The sequence below is a fragment of the Sinocyclocheilus rhinocerous genome, unplaced genomic scaffold, assembly GCF_001515625.1.
Source record: "Sinocyclocheilus rhinocerous isolate Xijiao unplaced genomic scaffold, SAMN03320098_v1.1 scaffold2212, whole genome shotgun sequence".
NCBI classification, from domain to species: Eukaryota; Metazoa; Chordata; class Actinopteri; order Cypriniformes; family Cyprinidae; genus Sinocyclocheilus; species Sinocyclocheilus rhinocerous.
Genome location: NW_015632713.1, coordinates 220,192 through 234,571, shown reverse-complemented (window position 1 = coordinate 234,571; position 14,380 = coordinate 220,192). Strand labels below are relative to the sequence as shown.

Below are 14,380 nucleotides of genomic sequence, written 5' to 3'. Positions count from 1 at the left end.
ATCAATGGTGGCAATCAGTAGGCTAATTTCTAATGAAGAGACCAATTTATATGACAGATTTTAATGTAGGCTTTTATACATATGTAAACATTATTTAATTACCATTATAACTAGCTATCTCACAATGTTTACATATGAATAAAAGCCTACATTAAAATCTGTCATATAAATTGGTCTCTTCATTAGAAATTAGCCTACTGATTGCCACCATTGATGGACAAATTTTTTTTTATAATATTAAAAATATCTGTATGACATTATATTCTGCAGTTCTTCCCTGTTGTACCGAATATCGATACTTTTCAAATTATCACATCGAAGTTAGAAATTCTAATATTGTGACAAAATAAATTTTGTAGGGTGCCACAAGTTTGTTAAAATTTCCAAAGGGTGCCGCGACTAAAAAAAGGTTTGGAAATACTGGTCTAGATCTTCCGTATTAAAAAAAAATCGAGTGAAACATGAAATATGAAAGCAAATAGACATATGATTATGATGATATATTTTCTGCATGTGTTTTGTATGCAGCTCATGGTATTTTTTTATAACAATAAAGGAAATCAACTATAGATCACAATCAACTATAGAATCAAATATAGATCACAATCGGAAGTTATTACAAGCACTCGATGATGGTTTAAAGTGGGTTTTAAGCAAAAACATTAATAATAACATTACATTTTCTAATGTGGCTTGATGCTAATTGTACTTCTATTTAGATTTCTTGTAAGCATTATAGATAGTTTGTGTTTCTGGTGCAGAACCAAACTTTATTTATCTTAATTTAATGCTGTATACTGAGCAGCGGACAATGTCCACAAAATCCATATACGAGATACATATCTAAGGGAAAATGCATTGTTGGCCGGCACCACCTAGCATGCAGGTGTGAATTAGCAGAAGGCGATCAAATGTTTCGCGCTCGGTGTGAAAGCACCGTTCGTCGTCGATTCGCCTTGCTTTTTCGCATCGTGCTCAGTTTGAAACGGCATTTAGATGAGGATTGAGCTGTCTAGAATGAGATTAACTTTATTCTCACAATCCTATACAATAATCCCTGTGGCACCGTTTTACTCAGTGTAGAGAAGTGACCTGTTGACAGGACTGCATGAGCTCTATGTGCAGTATGTGTCTCTGACAAAGTGCCACAGATTTGTGTTCATTTTTGATCTAGACATTTAATATGATGCCACCACAAGTGACCTCAAGATGTCAACATCATTAAACTGACAGTCATCATGTAACGCATAGGATTTGGCACATTTCATGAGAGCACATTTGTGTGGGTGAGTTCAAATCCGGCTCGAGTCACATCCCAATCCTATCCGTCCTCTCAATTTTTAATTATCCTCTGAAAAGTGGCAAAAATACAAAAATAAAATAAAAACAATACTAGATTAACTAAACAAAATAATAGTAAATGCACTAAAACTGGCAATAATTTTTCTTCATTGCTCAGCAAAAATAATTTACATAAGCAAGTAATTATAATGAGAATTTGAGCCATTAAATAAATGAGACACTCCATTTTTCATGATTATTATGCTTCATTTACTGTAGACATTTTACAAATGAATAATGTATGTTTATGGATGCTTGCTTAAGTGCAGTTTTGCTGTACGTGGCAGTCACTACATGATGCCCAGTGTATTGGCATGTGTGTGTATGCGTGTACCTGTGCAGTGCTGTTGTAGGCGGCGGATCTCAGCATGTAGGCCTTTCAATGTGTTGGCATGGTCTTGTTGCAGGAACAGCAGGTTTTTCTGTGCGCTGTGCAGTTGATTCTCCAAGGTCACACTCACCGAGGCCATGTTGATGATGGTACAGGGTCACACTCACATGTATAAATAAACTCACTCTCTCACACCTGCACACACACTAGCCCAGGAGACCTGAAAACACAAGAAAAGAAAATACTGGTCAGATATATAGAATATTCAGCCTTCTGGCAGTTATCACTCACTATAGCTAAAAGTTACATTAGTCAATTACACACCTAGCTCCAAGGTTATTGGAGGACGTTTTACAAGAAATTACTATTTCAGTCTTTCTACTTCAAAATTTCTCGGTTAATTTAACGTGTTACTTGCTGTTTGTGACATTTACTAGCAATTTCTGAATGAAATTTGTTTCTGCATCAAATATGTTTTTAGTGTAGCTGGCTGATTATAAAATTCTATACTATTTTTTAAACAAGTAAATATTAAAATAATTTAAATAATTTAAAATAAATAATAATATTCTTATTTTATATACTAAAAATGCTAAAAATAAAACACCACAAACTAATTTTTTAGATAAAATATGCGATTTTCCAAAGCAGTGCTACTACATTATTACGGATTATGATGGAAAATTGTATGTGTACATATAACTGTTATGAATAATACTGATAAGAAGAAAAAAAGATCTAATAACCACAAACTAATACAGTCTATAGTAAATTCCATCGTTATCAAGCACAACAGAAGTAAAATATTATTCTTATATGAAACACACAAAACGTTTGACACAAAAAGCACCTCAAATTTCTTTTTATCTAAAAAAGATTTTGACTGTAGTCACATTTTTGCAGTTTACAGATTCAGTGCTGCCACAGACACAAGTGTATCATTTCAAGATATTTTAGGACATCATCCAATTCAGATCTGACAGGTACTGTAATAGGGACATTTTCTGAGTGTCATTCCATTAAAAAATGTCACTTACAGCATCTTTAATTATACCTCTTCTGAGACATCAACATCAGGATATCTGCTACTCTGCAATTCCCAGAGTACATGACAAAATACATCTTTAAAGTAATTCAACATTACACCAAAATCACTCTTCCTACAGGCATGTGAGGTCACAATTCACCAGCAGCGAAATATAGATGTGACTGTGTTTGTGTAATCAGGACAAGCTTCTATAAAAGTGCGCATGTGAAGTCAGTGCTGGATAAAACTACACTCACATGAGATGTTTACAATGGAGTCACAGCCACATAGTGAGGTCAGGAGACAGTCATACAGTACTTACACAAACACAAACACATTACTGCAATTAAAATGTTTACTTTGGATATCACTATCCCTTCCCCGAATCAACGTCCCTCTGTCTGAGAGGACAAAGAGCTATATTTATCTAATGACAGCATAATGGTTTGACATTACGTAATGCGTTTCAGATGAGGCAGAGAAGCCAGGGAGAGTCTGTAGATACGGTATGTGGGAGTATTGATTTAAGGGGGTGAACGCTGGGCTGGTTTCCACAGACCCTGCACTGCTTAGGGATCATCCCCCATCCCAAAGCGCTCTTAAAGAGGACATATCATACATATATCATTATTTCATTTTTTCCCCTTGATGTTTTCTGATCCACTTAAAATTTAAGTAGGGCTGGGTGATATATTGAATATTCATGGTATATCGCAATGATTGTGCTGGTGAATGAAATTGAGCGATATTTTAATTATCAATGATATAGTGTGCTTTTTATCTAACCATTATAGTTTGCTTTTTATCTAGCCATTAATTTTCTGTGATTAGTCTTTGATTCCGTCTTGTCTCACAAGTATGGAAATATGTTTTACTAGCATCATTTAAAGTAGAACAGTATTTGATTGATTAAGTTGGTTCAAATTATTCATTTTAACGAATCAATTCAGTTCTGATTCAAGTTCTGCCTCAATCATCACTCTAACGTGTTCACAGGTATCTCTATATTGCATTTTTCGTATATTAAAATTTATAATTATCAATATAAAATATACAGTATGCATTTAAGAAATTAACACTTTTATTCAAAAGTGACAAAGACTTTTACAGTATTATAAAACATTTATCTACAAATAAGTGCTGTTATTTTGAACTTTATTTCATCAAGGAATCCTGAAAAATGTATCACCGTTTCCACAAAAACGGTTTTCAACACCTAATGCAAAAAAATTCTCAGTGAGCATAAGAGTCTTTATTAAATAGATAAATCTTATACCGATTCCAGATTTTGAATGGTAGCGTACATTACATAAATACTGTTACTTTATATAATGGTGCATATAAATTGAAGAGACTAGACTAAAAGTGCATTTTCCTTGTGCTCGTTTAGACAAAAACTGTGCTGAAGTATATCAAAAACATGCCTTGATTATTTTCAATCATTTTTGCTGCTGTGACTTTAAGACTTTCATGCAAATCCTTTGGTCATGCAATCTTGATGAGTACCTTAGTTTAAATAAAGGATATTTTAAGACGGGCAGTTTTGAGTTTCAAGTTTTGAGTTCTGAAAGTAGATCAAGTACATCAAACTCTTGTCTCTTATTTCAAAAATCAAGGAAAATTCCTTTTCTCATGATATGTCCCTTTTAAAAACACTTTGGCCCAGCCTAATACATCATATTCCAGCTACAAATATACTTGCTTGTGGGCTAAAGTATTAATCTAACACCATGTTTAATTTTTTTTTCTGCTTCTACCAGAAGATAAAAGAAAGTGTCCCCATCATGACTTCTTAAGAAAGGCTTTGATTTAGTAAAAGGGTCCTCATAAAGCCCAGTGTAGTTTAAATTATTAACAGAGAACTTAGGCAGACTCTCTTCTCTGAGTGCACTTCCTCCTATCATGATAATGCAACACAATAAAACAATTGTTTTACTGACAAATCCAGCAATAAATAAACAATAAGACTGACAAATCCAGCCATTCAGAAAGACAGAGGAAAAAGAAGAAACACAAGAGATAAGAGAATGCCTCACGGGTGTGTTGAAGGTCTGCATTGCTAATCATACTTCACATTTATTCTGCTATATGGCGAACTATATTATATTGTATTAACTACCTGCTCTCCTGCAGAAAAACGTGATGCTACAAAATGTGAAAAACGTTACTGCGGGAGCAAACTGCTGCAGTTTCCAAGTGAAATAAGCAGTAGTGGTGTAGAAGTGCTGCAACTTTATCAATTAATAATGTCTTGAATTGTGAAAGTTTGAATTTTAGATGTAAAAAATACATTTACATTTTTAAATTACATTTAAAATCTAGGAATTATGGTCAGGGTAAGGCACATCCTGATTTTGCTGAGTTAGATGTGTTCCTAGGTCAACATATTTTGTTGACAACAACATTTTAATCCAAAAATTTAGTCTTGACCATAGCCCTACACCTAAACCTAACCTTAATGCGTAATCAGTAAAATCAGAGGAAATGATAAATGAATGACACTGATGTACAAGCACCGAACACTAATTGTAAGCCTAAACTTCACAAAAACTATAAACTGGTTCTTCAAATCTGATTGGTTAATCACAATGTTGTTCCAGGGTCAACAAAGATGTTGATCCAGGAACATGTCGCACTTGGTAAAATCAGGTTCTGCCAGGGTAAGCATGAGGAAAAAATGCATTCCTATTGGTTGTGTTAAAAATTGATAAAACACTATATAGACTTTTAGACTTTATAGGAGAAAATCAATCACTTTTAGTGACACTCGGTGGACATTTCATCTGGACACTGCAGTGATTTATACGGCAACTTATTTCAGGCTTGCAAAAACATGCATGGTCACGTTTTTCTCATAAGATCAAGTTGAAAATGAGAAAAAGGAGCAGCCAAAAATGGTAGTGTGGTTGATCAGAAGACAGGAGCAGATGCCTTAAACACACTCTCACTCTGACAGACTAACCACAGCCCTCCACAAGACAGACACAACAAAAGGAAGGGAAAAGCAGCAGACTGGATTCGCTCTAAAGCCTGAAAGGGAAAACAAAAACACTGTGAGTTTCTGAAAACAAAACATATACACATATTTGAACAGTGTGGCTAAAAAGAGGGTAAGAGATGTTCGAGGTAGACTACGAGTCAGTGGAACTCATGAAAAGCCTATGAGCATGAATGAGTAATGCCAGGCTGTGCTCACGCTGGGTGCGGCACAGAGAAGACAGTCGGTAGACTGTACCCGGCTCTTTTATTAATTCACTTGCTGTCGTCCCTCCTCATGTGTCCTCTCTCTTTTTCTTGCTATCTCCATTTCTCCTCATTCATACAGTATATCGCGCAATAAAGATGCAAATGTGAAGATTTACATAAACAAAGAAACACACTACCAACAAACAGGGTTAGGCAAAATTCAGAATTTAGAAAAGACTCACTTTCAATTTAGGGTGAGAATTTAATAAGTGTGAACCACAACCAACAGGAACCTGAAAAATATATTTTTTAAATTATTATTAATATTTTTTAATTGTTATCTATTGCTATTACTATTTTGGGCCAGAAGGCGCAGATGGAAAGGGAAAATTCTGCTGGTGATTTCAGGAACCTGAAAAATATTTTTTTTAATTATTAATATTATTTTTTAATTGCTATCTATTGCTATTACTATTTTGGGCCAGAAGGTGCAGATGGAAAGGGAAAATTCTGCGGGTGATTTACTGACAATGCACACATTAAAGAACACAGACACAACATCTCATTTCCATAATGACCAGTGCAATCTACCAAGAGCAGCACAAATTGCCGCCTGCTTTAAGACATGTTTTTTGGGCGTTAAATAATGTCGCAAATACCAGTGAATTGACGAGCGCAAAAACAGTAATATTGTGAAACATTACAATTTAAAATATTATTATATGATTTTAATATATTTTAAAATGTAATTTATTCCTGTGATTGCAAAGCTGAATTTTCAGTAACCATTACTCCAGTCTTCAGAAGCATTTCTTACTATTATAAATGTTGAAAACAATGATGCTTAATATTTTTGTGGAAACTATAATTGTTTCCCCCCCAAAAGAACAGCATTTTTTTTTTAAAAGTAGAAATCTTTTGCAACATCAGAAATGTATTTACCATCAATTCTTATGAATGTAATACATCCTTGCTGAATAAAAATATTAATTTCTTTCAGGAAAAAAAAAAAACTACAACTAAATGACCCCAAACTTTTGAACAGTGTATAAAACTTTTGAACAATATAAATTAAATAAAACTGTCACATAGGCTAGGTGTAGCCTAATTTCAAACAATGATTCCCCATATGTTCTGGTTATGATCAAATTTATGGGAAATTCATGTTTAAAAAAAAGAAATAAACCTACAACCGATATATATTTCTTTGAACTGACTACTAATTCTACTTCCTTAAATGCAAATTACGATTCCCATTTGCTACCTCAATGCAAATTCACATAGTACACAACCCTGACACAAACACAGTAAAACTCCATATGGCTTATACACACATCCTGAATCGTTTTTTTCAACCATTTTGTAGGTGGACACCAACACAGTCTACTTATAACATCAGTTGGGCGTCATTAATAGCGTCTCTTGTCTCTCTTTCACAGCACAACACACACAGATTTTCACACAGTGAGAATGACTTTGCCACGGTCAAACCTGCTGTGCTTAAAAAGATTTTAAAAAGTGTTTAGTTATGCTCAAGACGGCAGCTACATAACAAAGGACACTGACAGATGACCTCCATTACTTAAAGACAGAAAGAGAGAGACTACGAGGCTCTGTGGAGCAGGCAAAAACTATGAATAATTTATGACTAATGAAAAGTGAGGCATATAAGGAGTTTGTATGCCTACTATGAGCAATACCAATATTAAGGTACAACCGCGAGTGATGTCATCTATAGTGAATCACATGTGCACTTCCTGAAACAAGAGAGCTTCCCAGCAGCCACCATGACATCATAACAACATCATACTGTAGGTATTAACATTTGGTTTTGCGTCAATAACAACAGCACTTGAGCTGCATGAACTCCACAAGATTGTGTAAAACCTGATCATGTTCCCCAGCATGTGAGATCATCTGTACAACGAGACACATGATCAACGTCACAAATTTATTTCTTTGATTAGTGGCCTAGAATTAGTGCAGCACCTGACATATTTGTTATTTATTTTACATTAGAAGGTTTCTTTGTTTTATTTGTTTTTTGTTTTTCACATTCTGCTTATTTTCAGCTTTAAATTAGACTTTGAATTCCAGATGTAGAAGGACTTTTGTTCAACCCAGGCTCATTGGGAAAATGTGCCTTTGCCGACATTTCTGTGAAATGATATTACATTGCTTCTTACATGTTTTGCAAGATTTTACAAAGTGAAATGTCCAGTGAGTGGCACTAAAAGAGTGTTCAGTTATCTGTAATCTGTATCTGTGTCTGGCAATGTTTTTTACGTTGATTGTTGTGTGTATTGCGCCAGTTTGGAAATGAAATGTCTGGTAAGCTGTGCAAAAAGGTTGATGGTATATCCACCTTATTTTTCCCGTAAGAGAAGGAAAAAAACGATGCATTAAGAGTCATAGGGTGAAAACTTTTTGAAAATCAGGGTAAATTTAACTTATTTTGTCTTCTGGGAAACATGTAACTATTTTCTGTAGCCTCTGAAGGGCAGTACTAAATGGAAAAAAATATGATATTTAGGCAAAATAAGAAAAATGTACACATCTCCATTCTGTTCTGCCTCTTAATGCAGTTTTTCCTTCTAGAGCATCAGTGAGCGTTTGAACCTTCTGTAATAGTTGCATATGAGTCCCTCAGTTGTCCTCAGTGTGAAAAGATGTATCTCAAAATCATAGTCATTGTTGGAAAGGGTTCAAATACACAAAAATGCTGGAAAACCAAAGAATTTGTGGGGCCTGAACGATTTTTCTGAAGATCAGCAGGCAGTTTAACTATTCAGGACAAACAAGGGACTCATGAACAACTATCACCAAATAAAAAACACAGCTGAGGATCATTCAGTTAAGAACACAGTATTAAGGATTAAGGGAATTTTTATAAATTTTTATAAATTCAACTAGGCTATTATTTTCTCTTGTGGACGGACAAACAAGGGACTCATGAACAACTATCACCAAATAAAAAACACAGCTGAGGATCATTCAGTTAAGAACACAGTATTAAGGATTAGGGGAATTTTTATAAATTCAACTAGGCTATTATTTTCTCTTGTGGAATATCTGTAAACATCTTTTATGTGAAATATCTTATTCAGGTCAGTACTAAATAAACAATAACATGCATTTTGTATAATCCCTCTTAATTTGGGAAGAAAAAAAAGAGTGTAAAAAAATTTTTTTCTTTACAGATTCTGAAAGGGGGGGGGGGTGTAAACTTTTGACCTCAACTGTATGAACACACTAGTTTGTAGTGCAAACAGTTTTACCGTTTACTGCACGTTGTTATTCTTCTCGTTATTTCCCTACCGTGGCTAATGAACCAGAAGTCTTGCCCATAGGCTTACTTCCACGCTGAAGAATAAGGTGGATAGCATTTGAAAATAATGTTCAGTACCACCTACACTAAACTCTACCCCTAAACCTAACTGATAGTGTTAACAAAATCAAACGTAATAAACACGAATCAAGTGCTCAGCAAAGTGCATGAACTGCATGAAAATAACTCTTTATTAATCTATAATCAGCCCATGTATTCATAATTTGTGTGAAACATAAAAAATAAATAAATCAATGTTGGCGATTTGCATGTATAGGTACTAGACTTGTGCCGGTATTCGGTAATGCGATATATCACGGTAAAGAATATGCACGATATTGTTATCGTGGGCACTTCTAAATACCGTGGATAATTATATATTACAAATTATTTAGAATTTTGAATGCATTTTAAGAATACTTTTCCCATCAACTGGTCAAAATGCACAACACGCTGTATGCTGCGAAAAGATGGTGCGCACTCTGATGTAAACAAGCGTGGACGAGAAGCACATGGCGGAACATGACACTCTGGATGAAAGCGCACTTTCACTCTCTGACAGCAGATGGCGCTAAACTGCAGACACAATAATAATAATAATAATAATAATAATTCAAATGATTTAAACAGCCATTTGTTATAAGAAAAAAGTAATTAAACCTGTTATACTGTATTATGACAGCACTTTTTTTAAAACTAAATTTCAATATCGTGATAATACCGCATACCGTGATAAAAGCATTAGCAATTAATCGCAACATGAGAATTTGATACCGGCATATACGTTTGTAGGTATCTTAGCACACAGCCATCCTATTTGGCGTTTACCGCACACTAGTCTGTAAATTCACACAATATTTCAAAAGATAACCCTAGTATAATAACCAAATCATAACACACTTATTTATAGGCTGATGAGGCATCAAGTGAGCATCAGAAACAAAGTGTACCCCATCACCATCTGTATCCCGCATCCATCTACTTACCGTAAATTAACCGTTAAATCACAGGCGCTGGGAGCATTGACCATCCTTCAGAAGTGATATTCCAAGGCATATGTGAAGACTCACTCCCACACCCCTCCTTTAGGAGCCATTTATGGGCTGGTAGACATTTTAGAGTACTGATGCTGACATTTGCTCTGATCTGACTGATGCTGGTATACAGTCAGAGGGTGAGGCCTCCCCCGCCCCACTCCACATGAGACAAAAGAATCCCCCTGACATTAATACTCAACTCTGTGGTTTTTTCCCCATACTATCCCTCACACTCTCCCTTAACAGCTCTCTTTCTTGCCCTCCAAATTCTCTCTCCTTCTCTTGCATTAATAATCAATGAGCTGCAGCTTTAGAGGAGACTCTAAACACTGTTATATCCTAGTACTGATAGTCACGTCACACACACACACACAAACATGAAACATCCAATATCCAGTGCTTCAGTATGTAGTCACACCCATTACATACTCCTGCATGATGTAAGCTAGTATGATGACATATTATGCAGGGCGCAAAAACAGCAGCAGGTTAATAGCAACTGATTATCGGTTATTATTAGAAACGTCACTGCTTTTCGGTTCTATTATTAAATAACCACTTATTAAATAAATGAAGACCATACAAAAATTGTGATTAATAACATGTGGGACTTTCATGGCAGCATCTGATTGGCCAGTGCACATCAACACATGCACGTGAGAATGGCTGGGGATGAGCAGGATCATAAACGGTGTTCTGACAAATAATGCTACCTATCAGATTATGCTACCAACACTGTATTTATCCTACTGTAAGGGTAGGTTTAGGGTTGGGGTAGGTGTACATGTTAATAAAGCCTCACACCTTATTAATATCATGCTGGAAGCAAAATCTGATAGGTAGCACTTTTCGCTATCGAATTATGCTACCATCTGTTTTAATGGGAGGTAGCACATTCTGACAGGGTAGCACAAATCGTCAGAACAGCGGCACCTGCATTGCGGACAGCGCAACAATTAACAAACCACCATTCCAAAAATTTATATAATTACACCAGAAGACATTTACAAGGTTAGGGACACAAGAGAATGTGTTGCGTTTTTACTCAGAACCTGTGAACAATCCAGAAACGACAGCACGTGTCCTAAACAATATTGCATATGCATCTGCCAGATCAAATGAATAGATTTTCAAATAACTGATTTGAAACAAATAAATATTAACGCATCAAAAAAAAAAATCACAAAAATAATCGATAATGACTTAAAAGCAGTTGATGTTCTATACATTTAATATTATAAGCATGATAAATAAACAGAAATTATCTAAAATTCATTTTGCACAACTCTCGTGACATCCAAAACAATCAACCAGAATGTGTCAATGTCAAAAATGTTTTCAATGACATCTATATGCCACTTTATAGCACCCATCTTCACAATCGTCTCTAGTTACTGTCATAATAATCAGCCACCGGCTAATGATCTCATCCGTCCGAAAATACGCAACAAGCAGTAAACAATAACAACCTACATCAATGCAAGTACTAAACTGTGTACTTAAAATATACGAGGCAGTATTGTTTTCTAAACCATACAGTGCAGTAGGCTTTCTTTGAAAACATCGCTTGTTTGTTTCAGTCAGCGGCTCGAGCAGGAGCAGGTGCAGCTGAGATGCGACCCTGCCCCTGAGCGCGCTTTACACCGGGAGCGAAGCGCAAAGAAGCGGCCGACACCTACCGGAAGACGGGCTGAAATTAGTGTGTGTCTGATGGTAAGGATGGGGTCGGTTCTGCTGTTTGCAGGCTGTTGAGAGGAGAGATATGCTGGGTAATGTCTCCTCGCTGGAGCAGAGAGAGAGAGAGGGCAGTGTCTGACATCTCCCGGAGATACAACACTAAATAAAGCGGTGCATGCCGGGATACTGAGGAAAACACACGCGCGCGCACTTCTGAGTGCCTCTGGTGCAGGTGAAACGCGCGTACACAAGTCACTCTGTTTTCGTCTTAATGTTAGTGCCGAGTTATCCGTCTAATAGATGTAGTTATAGCTGGCGAGTTAAAGTCAACGGAGAGTTAATTGTGTCAACCGAAATGTAGGCTATTTGACGCAAAGCGCCATCACTATAGAAACATGATGACGTTTAGCGTGCGCTTGGTTTACAGGTCTGCGAGATGTCATTATGTATCATACCTGTCAACATTTGGGTACCAAAATACGGGAGGGGGGGCGAAGTCAAAAGTATATTATATTATTTTTATATTAATTTAAACAATTATTATCAAACAATTATATTCATTTAGTAACAAATATATCTTAGTGTAGGCTATATCTTTAGAGTTTTATAATTCATTATCTTCTTGTCGATCCACCAGATTACATTTACAACTGCTGTTTTCTGCTTAAAAACATAAGGGTCGTTTTTGGCTTTGGTCTAAACCAGTGATCCTCTTATGGTAGAGCTAAACTCTGCAGGAAAGTGGATCTCGCGAGCCAGATTTGAGGATCACTGGTCTAAACAAAGAGCAGAAGGGCTTATTGAAAAATGCAAATTCATTCTCTGCCAGCAGGTGGCGCTTTTCATCAGGAATATAGCCGTTTCCCCGGAAACTGCAGTAAACAAAGCAGAGCAGCACCTGACTTTGAAACTTGCAGCGCTCATATTTCATCAATTAAATAGCCTTTTGAAGTGTAAACTATATCTCATTATTAAAATCTATTTTAATAGATTATTATTATTATTTACATGTATATTTAGTTTTTTTCACTGGAGCACCACCTGAATCTTCTCCCATTTCTACCAGTGATCATTGTTTCCTTGCGCACATATCAATAACATCACTGGGCTTTAGGTTGCCAAGTTGAGGAGACAAATGGGTTGAAATTTTAATGTTTTTGATCGTGTGAGAAAGATGCGTTTCATACAAGATCTGGCAACTGGACAACCTTGGAATTTGTTGTCGTGATTATTCATATAATGAGGTTTGGCCCATACAAATTACGGGCGTTTTACCGGAAGCGAATGTAGCAAACTTAAAAAATACGCCCACTTTTTTAATATAAAGATTAAAAATACGGGAGAAATACGGGAAAATATTTAAACGAGATGATAGCGGGATAGAATGGTAAAATACGGGAGAACCCCGGGAAAAACGGGAGGGTTGACAGGTATGTTATGTATGACTATGAAAATTAAAGTTAATATAGTCCTCAATAGATCAACTGTATCCCACATGAACATGTGATTTGAGAATGAAAAAATGTATATTATTATTTATGTTATTTCTGTTATTAGAAAAGTTTAATATTCATCAGACAAAGTGGAGTGGTTAAAAACCCAAATTCTCTATTTCAGTTCCAGGCAGCCCTTTTAGGTATTGAGCAAATCAAATTTTCAAAAAGAAAAAGACAGGAAGACAATCTTTTTTAACAAGAGGGTTGACAGTCAGTGTGATGTTTTTATTTATTTATTTCAATTTCTTTTTGAACTAATAAAATGAATTGCAATATTTGGACAAAAGCATCTACCAAATGTAGCCTAATTATATTTATGATATCTTTATAGCTAATGTTCTCCGTTAGAAATGAAAAAAAAAGCAAAAAATTGTCCTTGAAATTTCACACAGTTGACAAAGGGTGAAAAAAGACACCAGATCGACTGTTAGACTTCTAGTCATTTTTAGAAGACATAACACAAAAAAGATGGCAAATTAAACAGTTTATAATATCTGTCATAAGTAATTCAAAACATTATTTATGCTTAGGCCTATATCATTAGTAACATATCACTAGTTAATTTATGAAAATGCATTATAATTACATATAATTATTACCGTATTTAAAGTCCCCCTGTGGTGAAAATCAAGTTTTTTATGTTGTTTATTTGTCTATGTGGTGTTTTTAATATGCTTTTAGATAAACCATGTGCCAATTTATTTATCAACACCATTGCTGAGTATTTTCTTCTTAAAACTGTAGTTTGCCAAAGGCAGTCACAGAAACGCGGTTTGAAACAGGCTATTTTTTTTGCTACGTCACAAAACTCAATAACCAATCTGTTCAAGGGATCCTATCCTTAGCATATCATTAACTGTGCTGCAAAGCAGAGGGTCTAGTGCAGGTGTGCCCAAACTCGGTCCTGGTGGGCCGGTGTCCTGCAGAGTTTAGCTCCAACTTGCCTCAACACACCTG

General features: G+C 35.6%; 1 protein-coding gene across 3 annotated transcripts in view; it reads right to left on the bottom strand.

The window, feature by feature from the left end:
* The window catches only part of LOC107742742 (coiled-coil domain-containing protein 92-like), a 23,032-nt gene that overhangs the window by 7,295 nt on the left and 1,357 nt on the right, over positions 1-14,380 (bottom strand). Inside the window, exons 1-2 of one of the 3 annotated variants that reach the window (XM_016555772.1) lie at positions 11,930-12,190; positions 1,676-1,892 (exon numbers count right to left, since the gene is read on the bottom strand). In XM_016555772.1, coding sequence (XP_016411258.1) covers positions 1,676-1,811 — 136 coding nt within the window. In that variant the 5' untranslated portion in view covers positions 1,812-1,892; positions 11,930-12,190. Of the gene's footprint in view, positions 1-1,675; positions 1,893-10,199; positions 10,268-11,929; positions 12,191-14,380 lie in introns of those variants that run through there. The other 2 variants (XM_016555774.1, XM_016555773.1) reach the window with 2 other exon arrangements.